At 42.6% G+C, this 22,398-nt stretch overlaps 2 protein-coding genes across 3 annotated transcripts in view; both read right to left on the bottom strand.

Moving 5' to 3' along the window:
* LOC141271843 (uncharacterized) overlaps positions 1-22,398 on the bottom strand; it is a 165,227-nt gene that overhangs the window by 52,849 nt on the left and 89,980 nt on the right. The gene's annotated exons all lie outside the window — the stretch shown is intronic.
* LOC141271829 (uncharacterized) overlaps positions 1,776-22,398 on the bottom strand; it is a 31,387-nt gene continuing 10,764 nt past the window's right edge. The window contains exons 2-11 of one of the 2 annotated variants that reach the window (XM_073681999.1): positions 12,259-12,424; positions 11,974-12,129; positions 11,767-11,890; positions 11,589-11,686; positions 10,071-10,178; positions 9,762-9,941; positions 9,555-9,678; positions 9,374-9,471; positions 9,085-9,175; positions 1,776-4,525 (exon numbers count right to left, since the gene is read on the bottom strand). In XM_073681999.1, the coding sequence (XP_073538100.1) occupies positions 2,871-4,525; positions 9,085-9,175; positions 9,374-9,471; positions 9,555-9,678; positions 9,762-9,941; positions 10,071-10,178; positions 11,589-11,686; positions 11,767-11,890; positions 11,974-12,129; positions 12,259-12,336 (2,712 nt within the window). In that variant the 5' untranslated portion in view covers positions 12,337-12,424 and the 3' untranslated portion in view covers positions 1,776-2,870. The remainder of the gene's footprint in view (positions 4,526-9,084; positions 9,176-9,373; positions 9,472-9,554; positions 9,679-9,761; positions 9,942-10,070; positions 10,179-11,588; positions 11,687-11,766; positions 11,891-11,973; positions 12,130-12,258; positions 12,425-22,398) is intronic. The other variant, XM_073682000.1, reaches the window with a different exon arrangement.

The following is a 22,398-nucleotide window of genomic DNA, read 5'->3' as shown; positions in this document are numbered from 1 at the left end:
CCTGATACAGCCGGGCCGACTTGCCAGGCCTCGTCACCTCTTCAGACAGCTGTAACGCTTCCCGCATGGCTCCAATAAGAGCATCCACGCGGCCCGAAAGCGAAGCAGAGCGACCCTGCCGATCGTCTTCATCAGAATCGGAGATCTCACCAGCAGAGCTTGTCGGTGATTCCGAAGCCTCCGATGCGCTGCGCGGAGGAGACAGCGCCACCACAGGCCTGTGGCGCTTCTTGCCTCGTGACGTCGGTTGGGACTTAGCTGATACCCAATGACCCAGGAGGTCAGAAAGACTGTCAATGGAGCGAGTGAGCGCCTCCACTTTAACATCACTGAGACCCCCGACCAGAGTCGAACCTGACGCCGTCGAAGACCTGGGCGTATCGGATACGCGTGACCGATCCTGAAACAGGTCGGGAGAGAGGTCCGCGCCCCCTGGTCCCTGATCCGACATGCCCCCGTCAGTTGCGAGCGTCTTACAATGGGTATGGTAACCGAGGATGTGCGATTTCGCTATCACAGCCTGTTCTCACAGAAATTTTTTTTCCAAGCACTGAAGGGTTAAAGCTCTTCCTTAGAGGGAGAAAAGCTTTCCCAGCACTGCAGAGCAAAAGTTAACCTAACAGACTGGGGAGATGCACCCTCTGAACCAGAAGCGTGCACCACCAGCAAGGGTTAACTGCCCTGATGAGGCCAGACCCCGTTCAGAAGGGGTTAATGCTGCAGACCACGCAAAGCCCCTCTGCCTAAAGAGGACAGAGGAGCACGTCCCAGAGTTTCTCTCAGCAGAGAAGCGGTAGCGCCGGATAAAGCCCACCTTGTCTGCCTTAACAGGTCAGCTAAGGTGCTCTGCGCTGTAAAAGTGAGAAAAGGGGATCTTCTGCCTTAAAAAGCAGAAGAGACTCACCAGCTGGCCGCGGTGACTGCTCCTCCTGAGTCTGTGTGTGAGCGGGGAGCAGAGAGCAGGAGGTGCACGAGGTAATGATCGATAGCTAGCAGGACCCGGAAGTGGAGAGAAGCAGGAGGGGCGGGGACAGCTCAGCACGTGCTTTACTGGGAGCTTCCTGGAAGCCAAGCGATGCGAAGCCACGCCCCCCGTGCATACTAACGGAGCCCGCGCTAAAAGTGAAAGCGCGCGCTTTCCTGGGAGCTTCCTGCCTGAGCTATGATGGCAGGAAGCCAAGAGACGCGAAGCCACGCCCCCTACTAACGGAGCCGTGCTCCTCCGTCCCTGCTCCCCTGCTTACAGTGAATGCAGCGGTGGTGTCAACGTCATACACCGTCTGCAAGACAAAAAAAACAGGCAGTCACCACTTGACAGTAACAGCGGCTGCCACCGCAGCCGCTGAAGCACTCCACACACAGAGAGCACTTACCCAGCTGAGCACCACAGGGACCCCCAGGGATGTGTGGCACCGTGGCCCTTTGCTCCCCCCCACGGCGGAGCGCGCAGGGACCCCAAAGATGCGGTGTGCGTCTCCGCCAGGGAGCGCCCTGAATCCTCCGGGGCCGGGGGAGGGTCAGGGGTCCCAGCAGTGCCGAGACCCCCTGAGACCTCTATACCACGGGGGGGGGGGGTCCAGGTCTCCTTGGAAAAAATAAAAAAAACTTCTGAGGAGTTGCAAAGGCAGCAACTATCCTCTGCGACCTCAAATTTAAGACTGAAGGACATGGGAGTAGGAGGAGCCTAAGCTGGAGGGGTCGGTCGTCACTTTTTCTAATCTGAGGTGAACTATCCTGTGGGGCTCCGCCTACCCACTAGTAATGGATCTGTGTCTCCCTTCCTTCCCTTCTGCTGCTGAAAAGGCAAAATTAGGGATGAAAAACGTTTTTGTGGGAAAAATGTGAAAATTTTATTTTTACAGCTCAATATTCTAAACTTCTGTGAAGCACCTTGGGGTTCAAGGTGCTCACCACACATCTAGATAAGTTCCCTAAGGGGTCTAGTTTCCAAAATGGTGTCACTTGTGGGAGGTTTCCACTGTTTAGGCACAGCAGGGGCTCCCCAAATGCAACATGGCGTCTGCTAATTATTCAAACAAATTTTACATTCAAAAAGTCTAATGGCGCTCCTTCCCTTCCGAACCCTGCAGTGCGCCCAAACAGTGGTTTTCCCTCACATATGGGGTATCAGCGCGCTCAAGAGAAATTGCGCTACAAATTGTGTATTCCATTTTTTCCTGTTACCCTTGTGAAAATAAAAAAACTGGGTCTAAAGTAACATTTTTGTGAAAAAAAGTTAAATGTTCATTGTTTTCTTCCACATTCCAAAAATTCCCATGAAATACCTGAAGGGTTAATAAACTTCTTGAATGTGGTTTTGAGAACCTTGAGGGGTGCAGTTTTTAGAATAGTGTCACTTTTGGGTATTTTCTGTCATAAAGGCCCCTCAAAGTCACTTCAAATAAGGTCCCTAAAAAAATGTTTTTGTAAATTTTGTTGGAAAAATGAGAAATCGCTGGTCAACTTTTAACCCTTATAGCTTCCTAACAAAAAAAAAATTTTGGTTCCAAAATTGTGCTGATGTAAAGTAGACATGTGGGAAATGTTATTTATTAACTATTTTGTGTGACATATCTCTCTGATTTAAGGGCATGAAAATTCAAAGTTTGAAAATTGCAAAATTTTCAAAATTTTTGCCAAATTTCTGATTTTTTCACAAATAAACGCAAGTGATATCGAATAAATTTTACCACTATCATGAAGTACAAGATGTCTCGAAAAAACAATCTCAGAATCAGGGCGATCCGTTGAAGCGTTCCAGAGTAATTACTTCATAAAGTGACAGTGGTCAGAATTAAAAAAATTGGCCCGGTCACGAAGGCAAAAACAGGCTCTGGCGCGAAGTGGTTAAAATAATTTCCACACTCTGATCATGAAATTGGCTTCTCCCTAGTGTGAGATTTCTGGTGTTTAACAAAATATGATTTAGTGCTATAATGTTTCCCACATTCTAAACATGAAAATGGCTTATTTGTTTGAATTTCCTGTTGCGCGATATTTGAATTAATGCTGTGTTTCCCATATTCTGAAAGTAACTTGTCCCCTGTGTGACTTCTCTGATGTGCAACAAGATTTCCCTTAACACTGAAACGTTTCCCACACAGTGAACATGAAAATGGCTTCTCCCCTGTGTGACTTCTCTGATGTGTTACAAGACTTGATTTATGTCCAAAACATTTACTACATTGTGAACATGAAAATGGCTTCTCCCCTGTGTGACTTCTCTTATGATCAACAAGACTTGATTTATGTGCAAAACATTTCCCACATTCTGAACATGAATATGGCTTCTCTCCTGTGTGAATTCTCTGATGTCTAACAAGTGATGATTTCTTGTGAAACGAAATTCCACATTCTAAGCAGGTACATTTCTTCTTCCCTGTGTGATATCTCTGATGAGAAATGAGAGAGGATTTAATGCTAAAACATTTCCCACATTCTGAACACAAAAAAGGCTTTTCACCTGTGTGGATTGCCTGATGTGCAATGAGTTTATATTTGTTTACAAAACATTTCCCACATTGTGAACATAAAAATGGCTTATCCCCTGTGTGATTTCTCTTATGTGTAATAAGGCTTGATTCATACGCAAAACATTTCCCACATTCTGAACATGAATATGGCTTCTCCCCTGTGTGACTTCTCTGATGCATAACAAGTTTTGATTTGTGGACAAAAGAAGTTCCACATTCTAAACAAGTAAATTTCTTTTTCCCCGTGTGACTTGTCTGATGATAAAGAAGAGAGGATTGAGTGCCAAAACATTTTCCACATTCTGAACATAAAAAAGGCTTTTCACCTGTGTGAATTCTCTGATGTGTGATGAGGTTATTTTTGTGTCTAAAACATTTTCCACATTCTGAACATGAAAATGGCCTTTCCTCTGTGTGAATTCTCTGATGATTTATAAAAATTGATTTATTATGAAAGCATTTTCCACATTTTGGGCACGAATATGGCTTCTCCCCTGTGTGAGTTCTCTGATGTGTAACAAGATCTAATTTATCGTTAAAACATTTATCACATTCTGAACATGAAAATGGCTTGAGCCCTGAATGAATTCTTTCATGCTTAAAAAGATTTGCTACAGAGTTACAACATTTCCCACACTCTGCACATGAAAATGGTTTCTCCCCTGTGTGAATTAGCTGATGCCTTTTAATAGAGGATTTATAATGAAAACGTTTCTCACATTTTGGGCATGAATATGGCTTCTCCCCTGTCTCCCTTGTGTGAATTCTCTGATGTCTAACAAGATATGATTTCTGGTTAAAACTTTTCCCACATTCTGAACATGAATATGGTTTGGTTCCAATGTGGGCTCTTTGCGGATTATCAGCCCTTTTATAAGTTTTAGTTTCCTTAACATACAGGACCTGTTTAAAATGTTCAGACAATATATCTTTGCTGTGAAGTGGTGCTGGAATAACATCATGCTCTTCATATGCATGTTTTTTTAGATTGACAACTTCTGCTTTGAAATCTGAAGATATCTGATGTCCTTTTAACTTCCCGGAACAGTCATCTGCCAAAAACACAACCTTTATTAAAAAGATTGTTGAGTTAAGACAAGTTATCATCTATCCAAAGGAGTCCAACTGCTAGGACCTGCATCGATCAGAAAACCGAAGAATTTTTATCCCCAAAGAGGGACTTTTATCCAAGTTGCAAAGTATTGTAGTAAGTCAGATCCCTGACTGCTGCTCTATTCATTCTCTATGGGGCTGCCAGAAAAAGCTGAGCGAAGTCCCATAAGGAATAAATGGAGTGGCTGGTCTCAGAGGCGGGACCTTCACTGATCAACAAGTTATGACCTATTCCTTAAATAGGTGATAAAGGGGATGTCAAGTGAAAACAAGTTAATTACATATTATTATTGTTGAATAACATTATTAGGAGCTGTTCATCTCACACTCTCATTGACAGTCGTATGCACTGTAAGATGGCCGCCGGACATGTCCATGAGGGGAGATATGTATCACTGAGGTTGGTAGCTTCAGTGACGTAAAACCAGGAAAGCATGCTCCAGCACACGTAGTGCTGAGAGGGTTAACTGGGCGTATAAGGGCCGTTTTTTATGAGCAGTCATAAGAGTTGGGAGGGATTGGCTGCTCACATATCCCTACCCCAGGGCGTGTGTATAAAATGGAGACAAGAGTGTCTCATTCAGTGTCTGTGGCTGGACGTGTGGAGACCTCCAGCGTGTTTGTACTGAAGGACACTGCCTGTGAGCGGACGAACCCACAGTACTGCATGGACTATTTGTTTAGCTGTTTTGTTGCTCTGTGCCAGACAAGGCTGTGTTTTGTTTACTTTTCAAGTGCGCTTTATGAAGTCACAATAAACCTGTCGTGGACATTTTTAAACAAACTGCATCCTGTGCCTACCTCAAGCAGCTGAGTGAGCAACAAACCCTACAGCACATTAACACAGATCAAGTCAGATTATTCATGTAATGAGAAAGCAATGCTTTTGGAGCAAGTTCAGGGCTGGATTATCATAAAGTGCAGAAGGTTAGCTTGACCTCATTCCCCCAAACAACTTCCAAGTTTAATTTTCAGGTAATCACCTGCTTTCCCTTTTCTTCTCTATCTGGTCCTGACCACCATGAAGCCTTCTACCAGACACAACTCACTCTGCTGCTATATTCCTCTTAGTACCATCTAAACAGAAATTTTGTCACTTTTGTGGGAACAAAATAGGTCAGTAAAACTGTATTGGGTACAAGGAAAAATTATATTGAGTGGTTATATACTGAGCTGCTCTTCTGGTCACATGATCTCAGGGGCTAAGTATCTCCTGTCATCCTTTGAAGTCACATGAAAATCTGTCAGTTCAGGGCTCTGGCAACTCACTGGTAGGCATGGCTTCAGCCACCAGGGCTCACACTGCTCGTGTGCATGCTGGTGCAGACACAGGTTTGCCTCCAGTCACAGCACACTCCCTTGTATCTGTATGTATGTAGCAGGGTGTATATACATGTGCACACTTTGCTGTATACCCTATGTAATGTATATACACCCTACTGTATACTCTCTATGATATGAATATATTTACATCTCCCTCCATCCATCCATCCATCAATCGGTGAGTAAGAAGGATTAGGGGATAATCTTTGTTGCAGGGTGGCTTTTCTGGTGCTTTGTGCATTACTTGTATTTCCTGTAACAGTGTCCTGTAAAGGATCATGCTGATATGTGTGTGCTCACTGCTGGCTTGCAGCCCAGCAAAAGGGCTGCTGGGAAATATAGTAAGAAAGGAGCAGAGGATTTTGAGGATTAAGGAATGGCTGTGAGAACAAAGCTGTTGTCACGGCACAGGAAACAAATCAGAAAGGTATAAAATAATATGAATTTGGGCAGAATAAAAGTATATAAGGATTTTTGGGGCATTATCTTTAGGCATTTATGGCTAAAACAGTAACTCAGTCAGGGTACTTGATAACCTTTTTAAGGTCCGATATACAAAAGGCTAAATTCAGCCAAACTCTCTGATATCAATGGGATATGCTGACAGTCTAATGTGATTCCCCCACCGAAATCATGATGTTGAAAAAAAAAAGAAACCAGTTTGTTGGATTTCCAACAGCCAATCCTTTTGTTGTCAAGGAAATGCACCACTACTGAAGAGAAGAGTCTGGAAACAGCTCTGTCATAGAGAGCAAATGAATGCTGGGCCGAGCTGAGTGTTCCTGTGTATGGAAGGGTTGTGAGTGATAGCTGATGGCTGAATGATCCTTTGGCCAAGTTATCTAATGTATCTGCGGGCTTTTAGTCCTGCTAATTTGCTACTAAGAGAAGTGGGATTGTCACTGCATTGGGAAGAGTATTCCAAACTGCATGCAATGTTAATTATATAATATTACATAAAAATAAATTTTCAAATCAGTGATCTATCAACTCTAACAAATAAAATTAGGTCAATTGTGAGAAGATCCAGAATTGCAATGATTTGACTTGAACCCTTACAACTTTATGCACTTTATTTGAAACTTTATGGTTAATTTACCAACCTTACATGGGTCCCTTTTTTCACTGGTAAACTTGTGCCCCTGACTAAAGTACAAAGTGCAATAATGTTACAGTCAGATGGCTCTATGAGGATGTGCCGCTCAGTAACAGAAAGATGCAGCCAAAAAGATACAGTTATATGAAAAAGCTTGGGCACCCCTATTAATCTTAAGCTTAATGTTTTATAAAAATTGGTGTTTTTGCAACAGCTATTTCAGTTTGATATATGTAATAACTGTTGGACACAGTAATGTTTCTGCCTTGAAATGAGGTTTATTGTACTAACAGAAAATGTGCAATCTTCATTCAAACAAAATTTGACAGGTGCATAAGTATGGGCACCCTTATCATTTTCTTGTTTTAAATACTCCTACCTACTTTTTACTGACTTACTAAAGCACTTTTTTGGTTTTGTAACCTCATTGAGCTTTGAACTTCATAGCCAGGTGTATGCAATCATGAGAAAAACTACTTAAAGTGGCCACTTGCAAGTTGTTCTCCTGTTTGAATCTCCTCTGAAGAGTGGCATCATGGGCTCCTCAAAACAACTGTCAAATGATCTGAAAACAAAGATTATTCAACATAGTTGTTCAGGGGGAAGGATGCAAAAAGCTGTCTCAGAGATTTAACCTGTCAGTTTCCACTGTGAGGAACATAGTAAAGAAATGGAAGAACACAGGGACAGTTCTTGTTAAGGCCAGAAGTGGCAGGCCAAGAAAAACATCAGAAAGGCAGAGAAGAAGAATGGTGAGATCAGTCAAGGACAATCCTCAGACCACCTCCAGAGAGCTGCAGCATCAACTTTCTGCAGATGGTGTCACTGGGCATCGGTCAACTATACAACGCACTTTGCACAAGGAGAAGCTGTATGGGAGAGTGATGCGAAAGAAGCCGTTTCTGCAAGCACGCCACAAACAGAGTCGGCTGAGGTATGCAAAAGCACATTTGGAGAAGCCAATTTCTTTTTGGAAGAAGGTCCTGTGGACTGATGAAACAAAGATTAAGTTGTTTGGTCATACAAAAAGGCGTTATGCATGGCGGCAAAAAAACACAGCATTCCAAGAAAAACACTTGCTACCCACAGTAAAATTTGGTGGAGGTTCCATCATGCTTTGGGGCTGTGTGGCCAATGCCGGCACCGGGAATCTTGTTAAAGTTGAGGGACGCATGGATTCCACTCAGTATCAGCAGATTCTTGACAATAATGTTCAAGAATCAGTGACAAAGTTGAAGTTACGCAGGGGATGGATCTTTCAGCAAGACAATGATCCAAAACACCGCTCCAAATCTACTCAGGCATTCATGCAGAGGAACAATTACAATGTTCTGGAATGGCCATCCCAGTCCCCAGACCTGAATATCATTGAACATCTGTGGGATCATTTGAAGAGGGCTGTCCATGTTCGGAGACCATCAAACTTAACTGAACTGGAATTGTTTTGTAAAGAGGAATGGTCAAAAATACCTTCATCCAGGATCCAGGATATCATTAAAAGCTACAGGAAGCGACTAGAGGCTGTTAGTTTTGCAAACAGAGGATCTACTAAATATTAATGTCACTTTTCTGGTGAGGTGCCCATACTTATGCACCTGTCAAATTTTGTTTGAATGCAGATTGCACATTTTCTGTTAGTACAATAAACCTCATTTCAAGGCAGAAACATTACTGTGTCCAACAGTTATTACATATATCAAACTGAAATAGCTGTTGCAAAAACACCAATTTTTATAAAACATTAAGCTTAAGATTAATAGGGGTGCCCAAACTTTTTCATATAACTGTATTACCTTATTGGAAACAATCTTACTAATAGATCTGAAACTTTTCCTAAAGTTTATACATTTTTTCTACCAGTGACAAAAAGACAAAAAACTGAAAACACACTTATTTTTTTTCATATTTTTAAGGTAGCTCTTTTACAGTCATCTGTGGAATTGGTTTTAACAGATCTCTGCTAGATAAACTACTTCTCCAATTTCAGGATTAGATAGCAAAGGGCCTTACATGAGGACAAATGGCTTCTATTTGGAAGTCAACTTTGTGACTTCTCTGCATTCAGTGGTTACTACTCACCTGGGTAGTCATATGTAAGAATCTCCTCTTTACACCGTTCATCACCCCTCACATATGTCTCTGTAGTATTAATATGCGTCAGATCTTCACCCTGAAGCAAATAATGTAAAAGCCACAGTAAGATGGAGAAGTCACATCTCTGATCAGCTCTTATCCTGCCACCTCCATAGTTCTCATTACACAAGTATAAAACATATAATACTGGTGGATAAAACAAGACTGAACACAAGACCTTCACAGCCGTCTATACATCATAGGGGAGATCTCATGACACCGTCTTTCCATCTACCTGATGATCCTGAGGAATAATGTGATCTTCTTGTTTACCGTCCTGAGGAAGAAGAGGACGGGGACATCTCTCTGGTGTTGTCCTCTCACTGGATAGAACTGGAGGAAACACAAACAGGGACTGAATTCATTCTTTACATACAGATAATTATAGGCCGTGTGTATTTAGTCCTGTCTATTACCTGGTGATGTGAGGGGCTGGGGAACCTCCATCATGACATCCATGTGCAGATCTTTGTGTCCTTCTAAATACTCCCACTCCTCCACGGAGAAATAGACGGCGACATCCTGACACCTTATAGGAACCTGAAGCACACAATGGTACTGTCATCCCCCCAATCCCTTCATAGCGTTACTGTATAATGTCCCAGCATTCCCAGCAGTGTTACCTCTCTAGTCAGCAGCTCAATCATCTTGTAGGCGAGTTCTACGATCTTCTGGTCATGGATGTCCTCATGTATCAGGGGGTGAAGTGGAGGTCCCATGACTGGGCTCAGTGGTCTTCCCCATCCCTCTGACATAGGGGCCTGACAGCGCTCACTAGAAGTCTTCTTCACTACTGTGTAATCCTGGTTATAGAGAGACACATTAATAAATCTAACTACAGACATTTCCAGAGTCCTCACCTCTCCAGTTCTGTCCATCTGTTATTCCCATAGATAAGAATGATGTAATGTGACGTCATCAGTATCTCTCACCTCTCCAATAAGACAGAAGAGGATCTCTAGGGTGAGGTGTAATATTCTCTCCTCTGTCAATGTAGTTCGTAGTGGCTCAACCAAACATAGAAAGCGGTTGCTAAAAATCTGAAGAAGAGAGTGTTAGTGTGGGTCTCTAATGAGACTGCCGATGACATATGATGGCATTCTGGAGAAACAATGGTTGGGGAGAGTAGATAAGAGGTGGAGTGGTGGGGACAGTACTGTTTGGAGCACCTCTAAGACCCCAGCTGAGACTGTGGCTTTGTTAGAAAAAAGTGAAGTGAGCTCTGCATGAAAAAAATAGAAGCTACTATATGGAACCTAAAGAAAATGCATGTAAAAAAAGATGTAGCTTCATTTTTAAGTACAGAATCAAATCTTTATAAATACTATAAAAAAAGCATTAAAAATGCTGCTCAGATCTGCACCAAAACACATCAAATAAGGGGGAAAATGCGAAGAAAAACGCTGCAAAAACGCAATAATTAGAGAGGATTAGTATAGTCCAGACACCTGCAGAAATCAAAAAGATAAAGCAGAAGAAAAAAATAGCATGTGCACTATGTGTGAATACAGGCTCAGCATTACATTTTTATTCAAAGCTGTATGGGTTTATCTTTGTTTGAAAATGCATTCAACTGTAATCATTATAATTGTTTTTCATTATTTTTTTTTAGTAATTTTATAGGAAGAAAACAAACTCAGTTTTCTTTTATTCCTAGAATACAGGTATATAGAAGAGCACTGGTATATAGAGATGAAGCTCTATTTACCAGTACAATGTTCCTGTAATGAAGAATACCAGTCACATTCAAGTAGAGAGAATTCTCCTATACTTGGCAGGCAACCTGTGACTTGTTGCTATTGCTGCCTCCAATGCTACAATATGGGAGTTTGAACTACTTCAATAAAACAGAAGAATGGGTTAATAAACTGAATGTAAGTATGTAAAGAACAGAGAGATGCCGGCCCCTCCCACTGATGAGGAGGAAGAGGAACTGAGTAATGAACCCAGCAACACGCAGTTACTGCATGGCAGGAGACCAGACCGTCACACAAACTGAGTAAAAGTAGGGACACAGCTCTTACTTCCCAGGACGGCAGGACAGCTCCCCTAATTTGAGACTGTCGCGCTGGATCTGGGACGGTTGGGTGCTATGGTACCCCACTAATAAATGCATAGAATAGTGAAGTAGAATGCGCTACTAGATAAAACAGATAACCTGTAAAAGATATATACATTGAACAGTTACTTTTCTTTACAATTGGTGATGGAAATACCCGAGAGGCAACCATTTACCATATGTATCCTGATGCATATACACACACATGTACACACTCACGGACAGATGAGAAGTCACATCTATGATCAGCTCTAATCCTGCCATCTCCACTGTTCTCATTACACAAGTATAAAACATATAATATTGGTGGATAAAACAAGACTGAGCACAAGACCTTCACAGCTGTCTACACATCATAGGGGAGATCTCATGACACCTTCTCTCCATCTACCTGATGAGCCTGAGGAACATTGGGATTTTCTTCTGCATTGTCCTGTGGAAGAAGAGGATGGGGACATCTCTCTGGTGTTGTTCTCTTACTGGATAGAACTAGTGGAAACATATACAGGGACTGAATTCATTCTTTACATACAGATTATCGGCCGCGTGTATTTAGTCCGGTCTATTACCTGGTGATGTGAGGGGCTGGGGAACCTCCATCATGACGTCCTTGTACAGATCTTTGTGTCCTTCTAAATACTCCCACTCCTCCATGGAGAAATAGACCGTGACATCCTGACACCTTATAGGAACCTGACACATACAATGATACCGTCATACCCCCGATCCCTTCATAGGATTACTGTATAATGTCCCAGCATTCCCAGCTGTGTCACCTCTCCAGTCAGCAGCTCAACCATCTTGTAGGGGAGTTCTAGGATCTTCTTGTCATTGATGGCCTCATGTTTCAGGGTGTGAGGTGGAGGCCCCGTGATTGGGCTCAGGGGTCTTTCCCTTCCCTCACTAGAGGTCTTCTTCACTACTGTGTAATCCTGGTTATGGAGAGACACATTAGTAAATCTCACTACAGACATTTCCACAGTCCTCACCTCTTCAGTTCTGTCCATCTGTTATTCCCATAGATAAGAATGATGTAATGTGACGTCATCAGAATCTCTCACCTCTCCAGTAAGCCGGAAAAGGATCTCTAGGGTGAGGTGTAATATCCTCTCCGCCAACTTGTCCGTGTCCAACTCCATCCTTGATGGGTCAATCAAGAGAATCCTCAATCAGCAAAATTCTCTTATATAGAAGATCTCCACTGAAAGGATCCAAAATTGTAGGAATCTGAATGGAAAGAAGTTGAGGCCGATGTAACGTCATAAACAATCCCACGCAATAATACAATTACTGGAGATAATAAGGATATAGAACATGTAGATGTTGCATTCTCCTTTCACTTATGGACTGGAACATAAGTTGACTAGCTCTATGAAGATAGCGCCTCCATTATCTCAATCTCTGGCTATGTTGGTCACTGCTTCGACTGCTGATTCGGTGTAGGGATCACGTTCATCCTGACTGAACAAGAATTACAGAGACTGACAGGGGACCCAAACAGTGTTGGAAAAGAAGTTAATGTGAGTATTACCATTTTTATCAACTTACAGCATTCTGGGCTTGTTTTCTTAATTTCTGCTAAAAAAAAAAACTACTTATTTTAGACCACATACACAACAAGCAATTTCTTCTTATACACATTACAAAGAAGTTGGACAAAACTGCTGACTTTGGAGAGTGGGTGTGAGGAGGGTGGGGGTGGGGCCAAAGGGATCAGCCAACCATTAGAGGATATCAGGGGAGAGAAGGATCTGGCATGAAGAATTTCAGAGACCGATACTTTTTATCTGGAGATAATCATCTGGCAGTGGAGTCTACCAGCGGCTCTCTCATAGACACAACAGGAAAGCTATACCTGAATGTGTGTATTAGGGTCTGGTTACGCTGATCAGACAGTGATTAGAGTTTGATAAGAATGGGATCAGTTTTTCTCAGAGTGCGAAAAAAAAAAAGACTCTCCATTTTGTCAGTCCGTAAAAATTGGACTGCACCCGGATGCCATGCGAGTGTGGCCCAATTTTTTTCCCATGGACCCAGACACTTGCTTTATCGCCTTTGATCAGACACTCGGATCAAAATTGGACAAGTTACCGATTTTTTCCTCGGACCCAGAGACTTGCTTTATTGCCTTTGATCAGACACTCGGATCAAAATCGGATAAGTCACCAATTTTTTCCTCGGACCTCTTGGTCTGAGCAAAAAATTGGACATGTGCACAGCCCCACAGAATGACATGAGTATGGGTGCTATCCATGAAAACCACAAATTACACTCGTCCAATATAATCAGTCGTGTGCACGAATCCTTAATGGGGAAGTCAGGAGAGATTGCAGTCAGACAAATGATTATTCAGTCATCTAATGTGTATATTAACGTTAGGCCACATTCACACATTCAGTATTTGGTCAGTATTTGACAATTGACATCAGTATTTCTAAGCCAAAACCAGGAGTTGAACAGTTAGAGGAAAATTATAATAGAAACACGTCACCACATCTGCATTTATCACCCACTCCTAGTTTTGACTTACAAATACTGATGTAAAATACTGACCAAATACTGAACGTGTGAATATGGCCTTAGTGTTACACTGACAGGCAGAGATAATACACTGCACTACAGTAGTACAGTGCATCACCGGAGCAATCAGAGGCTTGTATGTTGTATGATCGCACTAATGAGGGTTGTTGGAAATGATTTAAAGAAAGGTTAAAATAAAGTAAAAAATACTAGAAAAATCACAGTTTTAGCAATAGGAAATATGCTGCATAATGTTGGTAAACCCCTTCATAAGCCAGTGATTTTCCACTTTTAATTTTTTTTTCTACTTTTCCTGCAAGAGCCAAAACTTTTCTACTTTTGCATCAACATAGCCATATGAGGGCTTGTTTATTGTTGGACAAAGTGTAGCTTTGAATGAGACAATTCCGTTTACTGAGAAATTGAGAAAAAAAATGCCAAGTGCCATGAAATGGGGAAAAAAAAAATTTATTCAGCCATTGTTCTTGGGTTTTGTTTTTACGATCTTCCTAGAAATGAGCTAGGAACATGATTCTTCGCGTCAGTATGATTACGGCAATACTAAACCTGTATAATAAAGCTAAAAGTTTTATCGATACCATGTTGTGGTGTATATTATGTTTTGATGAAATGATAAAAGTCATGTGAGGAACACACAGTAAACACCTGAACAAGGAATGTATAAGCGGGGCCCAATTGCCAGAATGTGATAGAGACTGTAACACATACAAGCAAAACAAATGACCAATTCTAAATGCATTAAAACAATCTCAATATCATTTAGTAAGGAATAGCATTTATCATTGGTAATGCATTATGTCACATCTCATAGATATCAAAGAAATAACACAAATCATTAGTGATTCCTAATATCCTATCTCAGAAATGCAAAGACAGTCTGATATCATATAAATAGATAGGGAGCAACACTTATCATTGATGATCCCTCATATCTCGTCCCAACACGTTTCTCCCTGGTACTCTCCAGGGTTCATCAGGGGAACTGGAGAGGCAATCAATCCTTCTCTCCAGACGCTCAGTCAGTGCTGCATATCAATATAATTGGTCATTTGTTTTGCTTGTATGTGTTACAGTCTCTATCACATTCTGGCTCTGACAACTTAGAACGACATAGAGCAGGATGCATATGTGATACCGGTCTGTGGGCATTACTTCTGGGGATTAGTCTCATATATAACAGAACCAGCTTTATTAGCTTTGGTTATTTAGTATATGCTGGTTTATGTATGAATGTAATAAACCAGCTATCTTGAGACAAATCTTACCTTCTAAAAATTCCCAGGGCTATTATTATTGTCGCAATATACAGACTTGGGTCTCCTTAAATGCATATCTATGATGAATTGTCGGCTTCTTAATCTGTACGTTCACTTTTCTCTATCTTTTATTCACGATTGTGGTTTTTTAAATATAAAGATAGATATTTATCAGGGATATTAGGGACACAGACGTTGAGCGGGGGCGCCACGGAGCAAAAATTAGGGTGCCAACCTCCGCTGTCAGGAAGGGAGAGAATTTAGGGACAAAATAGAGACAGATAGAGCCCGTAATCCTTCCTGACTGATGTGTGACTTATCCCTGTTCCCTGGCATTTTGTCTTGTTTTTGTGTTTGTTGTTATGGTGACTACTGAGTCCTTTTTAGCATATTCGAATAAAAGTTATATTTTAGGGGTCTAATCTCCTGTTGGTTGTCTAGAGGAACACACAGTAATAGACGGAGCCGCCTCCATTTTATCTGAAAAACACAGCGTAATAGACAGAGCCGCCTCCATTTTATCTGAGGAATACCGAGAGTAATAGACAGAGCCGCCTCTATTTTATCTGAGGAACACCAAGAGTAATAGACAGAGCCACCTCCATTTTATCTGAGGAACACCGAGAGTAATAGACAGAGCCGCCTCTATTTTATCTGAGGAACACCAAGAGTAATAGACAGAGCCGCCTCCATTTTATCTGAGGAACACCGAGAGTAATAGACAGAGCCGCATCTATTTTATCTGAGGAACACTAAGAGTAATAGACAGAGCCGCCTCCATTTTATCTGAGGAACACCGAGAGTAATAGACAGAGCCACCTCCATTTTATCTGAGGAACACCGAGAGTAATAGACAGAGCCGCCTCTATTTTATCTGAGGAACACCAAGAGTAATAGACAGAGCCGCCTCCATTTTATCTGAGGAACACCGAGAGTAGTAGACAGAGCCACCTCCATTTTATCTGAGGAACACCGAGAGTAGTAGACAGAGCCGCCTCCATTTTATCTGAGGAATACCGAGAGTAATAGACAGAGCCGCCTGCATTTTATCTGAGGAACACCGAGAGTAAGGCTGTGTGCCCATGATGCGGATTTAATGCGCTTCTGCGGCGCCATTTCCGCCGCAAAAATGCATTAAAAATGCATGTTAAGTTGTCTGCCATGTTTATCATTGAGGAAAAATCTTTAGCACAACCATTTCATGTGCGTAAACGCGACAAAATCGCTGCCATTGACTAGCATTGAACCACACAACATCCGCATGTACACGTGTATACATGTGGATGTTATGCGGTTCAATGCGCGGATGGTACTCGGGTCTGGAGAAGAGGAGACTCTCATCCGACCAGGGTACCATTAGTAAAAAAAAATAATTAAAACGTAAAAAAAAACCATTATACTTACCTCTCCGGCGGCCCCCGGTCTCCTCTCCGGTGGCTTCCTCTGTCATTGGCGTCCAGCGGTGTTCTGAAAGAACCTGCGGTGACGTCATTTAGTCATGTGAATGTCACGCGACCGCAGACATCAGCGGTCGTGTGACCGGTCAGCTGACTAAATGACGTCAACGCAGGTCCTTTCAGAACACCGCAGGACGCCGATGACAGAGGAAGCCACCAGAGAGGAGACCGGGGGCCGCCGGAGAAGTAAGTATAATGATTTTTTTTATTTTTTTAAGTTTTAATTCCTCCATTTTATCAGAGGAACACCGAGAGTAATAGACAGAGCCACCTCCATTTTATCTGAGGAACACCGAGAGTAGTAGACAGAGCCACCTCCATTTTATCTGAGGAACACGAGAGTAATAGACAGAGCCGCCTCTATTTTATGAGGAATACAAAGTAATAGACAGAACAGCCTCTATTTTATCTGAGGAACACCGAGAGTAATAGACAGAGCCGCCTCCAATTTATCTGAGGAACACGAGAGTAATAGACAGAGCCACCTCCATTTTATCTGAGGAACACCGAGAGTAGTAGACAGAGCCACCTCCATTTTATCTGAGGGACACCGAGAGTAATAGACAGAGCCGCTTCCATTTTATCTGAGGAACACAAGAGTAATAGACAGAGCCGCCTCTATTTTATGAGGAATACAAAGTAATAGACAGAACCGCCTCTATTTTATCTGAGGAACACCGAGAGTAATAGACAGAGCCACCTCCATTTTATCTGAGGAACACCGAGAGTAGTAGACAGAGCCACCTCCATTTTATCTTAGGAACACCGAGAGTAATAGACAGAGCCGCCTCCATTTTATCTGAGGAACACGAGAGTAATAGACAGAGCCGCCTCTATTTTATGAGGAGTACAAAGTAATAGACAGAACCGCCTCTATTTTACCTGAGGAACACAGAGTAATAGACAGAGCCTTCTCCATTTTATGAGGAACACAAAGTAATAGACAGAACCACCTCTATTTTATCTGAGGAACATGAGAGTAATAGACAGTCACCTCCATTTTATCTGAGGAACACGAGAGTAATAGACAGAGCCACCTCCATTTTATCTGAGGAACACGAGAGTAATAGACAGAGCCGCCTCCATTTTATCTGAGGAACACGAGAGTAATAGACAGTCACCTCCATTTTATCTGAGGAACACGAGAGTAATAGACAGAGCCGCCTCCATTTTATCTGAGGAACACAAGAGTAATAGACAGAGCCACCTCCATTTTATGAGGAGTACAAAGTAATAGACAGAACCGCCTCTATTTTATCTGAGGAACACAGAGTAATAGACAGAGCCTTCTCCATTTTATGAGGAACACAAAGTAATAGACAGAACCACCTCTATTTTATCTGAGGAACATGAGAGTAATAGACAGTCACCTCCATTTTATCTGAGGAACACGAGAGTAATAGACAGAGCCACCTCCATTTTATCTGAGGAACACGAGAGTAATAGACAGAGCCACCTCCATTTTATCTGAGGAACACGAGAGTAATAGACAGTCACCTCCATTTTATCTGAGGAACACGAGATTAATAGACAGAGCCGCCTCCATTTTATCTGAGGAACACAAGAGTAATAGACAGAGCCACCTCCATTTTATGAGGAGTACAAAGTAATAGACAGAACCGCCTCTATTTTATCTGAGGAACACAGAGTAATAGACAGAGCCTTCTCCATTTTATGAGGAACACAAAGTAATAGACAGAACCACCTCTATTTTATCTGAGGAACATGAGAGTAATAGACAGAGCCACCTCCATTTTATGAGGAATACAAAGTAATAGACAGAACCACCTCTATTTTATCTGAGGAACACCGAGAGTAATAGACAGTCACCTCCATTTTATCTGAGGAACACGAGAGTAATAGACAGAGCCACCTCCATTTTATCTGAGGAACACCGAGAGTAGTAGACAGAGCCACCTCCATTTTATCTGAGGAACACCGAGAGTAATAGACAGAGCCGCCTCCATTTTATCTGAGGAACACGAGAGTAATAGACAGAGCCGCCTCCATTTTATGAGGAATACAAAGTAATAGACAGAACCGCCTCTATTTTATCTGAGGAACACAGGGTAATAGACAGAGCCTTCTCCATTTTATGAGGAACACAAAGTAATAGACAGGACCACCTCTATTTTATCTGAGGAACACTGAGAGTAATAGACAGAGCCGCCTCCATTTTATGTGAGGAACACCGAGAGTAATAGACAGAGCTGCCTCCGTTTATTCTGAGGTACACTGAGTGAGAGAGATTGGGCCTTCTCTATTATATCTGTTGTACAATGAGAGAGAACTTCCATTTTACCTGAGAAACACAGACAGTAATAGAGCCTCCTATATTTTGTTTTCGAGACAATGACCACTGTCTTCAGGCAGTGTAGAAAGAGTTATTTGATGAACGATCATTTTGGTTAAAGTCATCATTTTCTTTAACAATTTTCTTATTGATTTTGCAGGAGGGAGTAAAAAACATAGCTGCAAGATAAAAAGATAAACAGCAACGAAGACACGCAGAAGATAACATCAAAATACAGTGAAAATAACAACGGCTCTCATATCTATAGTACAGATTATCAGATTGATTCACGGGACTCCGGAGCAGCACCCAGATCAGTGGAACCTGGCAGCTAGACATGAGGCCTGTGAATCTCTTACCTTCCAGTGTCCCCAGCGTGACATTTGACATGTCATGGGCTGGTGCGATTGCATCAAACCTGACTAATGAAAAGCCGTGCCAGAGACAATGAAAGGCAAGAGGCCCGCGAATTGATCCGCTCATCGCGAATCTATAGCACACCTGCCAACCGTTCCAGATCCCCATTTCCAGACTTGGGAAACTGGTTAAAGGGAAGGTTCCATAAAAAAAATGTTTTCAACAATTGAAAAAATGTAAAGTATTAATGTTTTCATTTTTTTAAAAAATATTATCATTTGTTTTTAATTAAGTAAAATATGAAAAATAATTTAAAAAGGTGTGGTATTTCCACTTTTAAACCCTAGGGGGAGCAGCTGCTAAAATTTGCCATGAAAACCTAGTGTACAACTAGCTTACATTACAACTGCAGTAAATGTGGGCTGAATCTGCTCACGTGTGTGATGTCACTCATCGCCTCCCCTTCTGGGTGTTTGTAACAGGATAAGAAAAGATGAAGTTTATGATCACAGTGAGGAGCCATTTTGTTGGTGAGTGCCAGTGATACTGACAAGTACAGTGTCACAGAGGACGGCTGGCAGCGCAGATTCTGTTAAATGGTGGTGCTCGCTGCATCATAAGCTGGGGCTAGATACGCAGAGTGTATCACGTGTGTGATTAGATACAGGGCTCATGGTATGTGCGCACGTTCAGGATTTGAAGCAAAAATTTCTGCATCTCCTTGGCAGAAAAAACATGCGTTTTGCCGTGATTTTGCACAACAATGAATGCTTTTTGGAGCTAAATAAAGTTATTTGAAAAGGAACGTGAGACGTTGCTTTATTAACCCTTGGATTACCGTCAGAACTGGGGTGAGTATAATGGTTAATTTAAGAATGGGTCTGTTGTATTTCAAATAAAGTGCTTGTTCTGTGTCTGTGTTTTTTTTTAACTCTTTACTTTAATTAGGTTTGGTGCTGAAAGGGTCTGATTGACACCTTGTCATCACCAAACAAAAGAGCTAGGCTTCAGATAATCCCATAAACCCAATCTTCATTAGCATTCCCATTCATGGAATTTCTGGGGTAGCTGTGAGCAGCTATTTGTAGCCTAGGAAGGTGCCATTAGGCAAACATGGTCCCTGGTTATTATTAACAGCTCACAGCTGTTTCGTTAGCCACTACATCCCCCCCGATCAGCAACAAGCAGCGCTTTGGACGCAGCATATTTTTACTGCATCCAAAATGCGGTGTTCTAATGCCACACTTTTGTTGTCGGTACATGTGAATCCACTGCATATAATGACACTTCAAATCGGTCAAAATCTGCAGCGGAGACTGGCGTGTCTGCTACAGAAATTTACTTGCTGCGGGTGAGTTTGGGTACGTGACCACAATCAGGAGCCGCTGCAGGTTTGACGCTGCATGTTTATACAGCGTCACACCCACAGCGTGCAGTGTTACAGCATAGTGAATGGGATTTCTCGAAATCCCATGTCCACTATGCGTGCATCAGAGGCTGCGAAACACCAGTGGACACTGACATGCGGCTCGTCTTTCAGGACCGCAGCATGTCAAATTCTCTTGCGAAGTCGCTAGTCTCCGTAACAGAAATTTGACCACTATAAAGTATTGAATGAGATAAATCCGCATGGTTCTGTAAACACTTGCAGATTTATCTGCGTTCAATAGAATGCAACGTTTTGGACGCAGCAAAGAAATGCATCCAAAGCACTGCTACGTCCGGATCGTGGGCACAGAGCCTAAAATTAAAATGGTGTGGTCTCCCGCATCATTTTCATAACCAACAGAGGGAAAGCCGATCACTGGTGTCTGATATTAGTAGCTGGGGAAGGGGCTATTAGCCAACAATGTTCCCTGGCTATTAATATCAGCCCACAGCTGTTTGTTTAGCCTTTACTGGCTAGATTATAGGCGGACCCCAGAAAAAAAAATTGACGTAAGGTACCCTTATAAAATCTAACCAGAAAAGGCTAAACAGACAGCTGGGGGCTGATATCAATAGCCAGGGAAGGGGCCATGGATTCTGGTCCCCTCCACAGCTAATAATATCACCCCTTTGCAGTCCCAGAAATAGGGCATCCATAAGATGCGCCAAATCTGGCGCTTAACCTCTGCTCTTCCCACTGCCATGTAGCGGTGGCGAGTGCGGTAATGGGGTTGGGGTTCATGTCAGCCTTGTATTGGCGGTTGACGTGAAGCCTAGGTTAGTAATGGAGGGCGTCTAATTACTAACCGCATAGTAAAGTTTACGACGCTTTTTCAATAAAAGACATGGCCATAATAAAGTATTTTAATGAAATAAAAATACACACGGTTTTAATAATTTTTTTAATTATACACTCAGTCCCCGAATCCCTCGTCTCCTGAAAAAAATAAAAAACAACCATATCCCTCACCTGTCCGCCGTCACGACGTAGTCCACTATTACCGCCGCCATGATTGTCCCTCGGCGATCCGGGTCACTTTTACAGCAGTGACATCAGCAATCACTGATGTCGCTGCTGTAGAAGACAGCAATGTACACTGACATGGGTGTAAAATGACTCCTGTCAGTGTACAATGCTGCTGCAGAAGTGAGGTCACTGGGGTTCATCAACTGAAGTTCAGCTGATCAGCCCCAGTGACTTCAGCATCAGTACTGGTGGGAACATTCTTGAGCACTTTCCACGCAGCACCGATGCCGTAAAGTGAGGTCACGTGAGCTCTCTGCTGATGTTCAGCTGAGAGCTCACGTGACCGCAGGTCCTGGCAGAGCAACGATGTACACTGCTGGGAGCGATCGCGCTCCTAGCAGTGTACCGCCGGCCGGAGGGCTGAAGACATCGCGAGGACCAGGAGGACACCAGGGGGCGTCGGACAGGTGAGGATAGTGTTTTTTTTGTTTGTTTGTTTGTTTTTTTACAGAGCGCGCAGCGACACTACTACTCTCCTCAGCCGTGCCGCTCTCACTGTTATCAGCGGGAGCGGCGGTCGGATGAGGGGAGTAGGAGTTCTCCCCAACCGACTCGGGTACCACTCGCAGCATTTCTGCAGTATTTCCGCGGCCCATTGCGGGAAACGCTGCGTAAAAGCTGCATAGAAAGGACATGCTGTGTTTTAAAACGCAATGGTAATCCTGAGCGGAAATTTCCGCATCATGTGCACAGCACATTAGGATTACCATTGCAATAGCTGTCAGACCGAAAAACCAAGCGTTTCCATATGGAAAAACCGCCGCAAAAACGCATCAAAAACGCTACGTGTGCACTTAACCAAAATGTAGTGTATCACATGATGGGATTAGATATTGAGCTCA

The sequence above is a fragment of the Phyllobates terribilis genome, unplaced genomic scaffold (assembly GCF_046119375.1).
Source record: "Phyllobates terribilis strain yellow unplaced genomic scaffold, ASM4611937v1 Scaffold_5__5_contigs__length_657084704, whole genome shotgun sequence".
Lineage (NCBI taxonomy): Eukaryota > Metazoa > Chordata > Amphibia > Anura > Dendrobatidae > Phyllobates > Phyllobates terribilis.
This window is presented reverse-complemented; position numbering and strand designations above follow the sequence as displayed.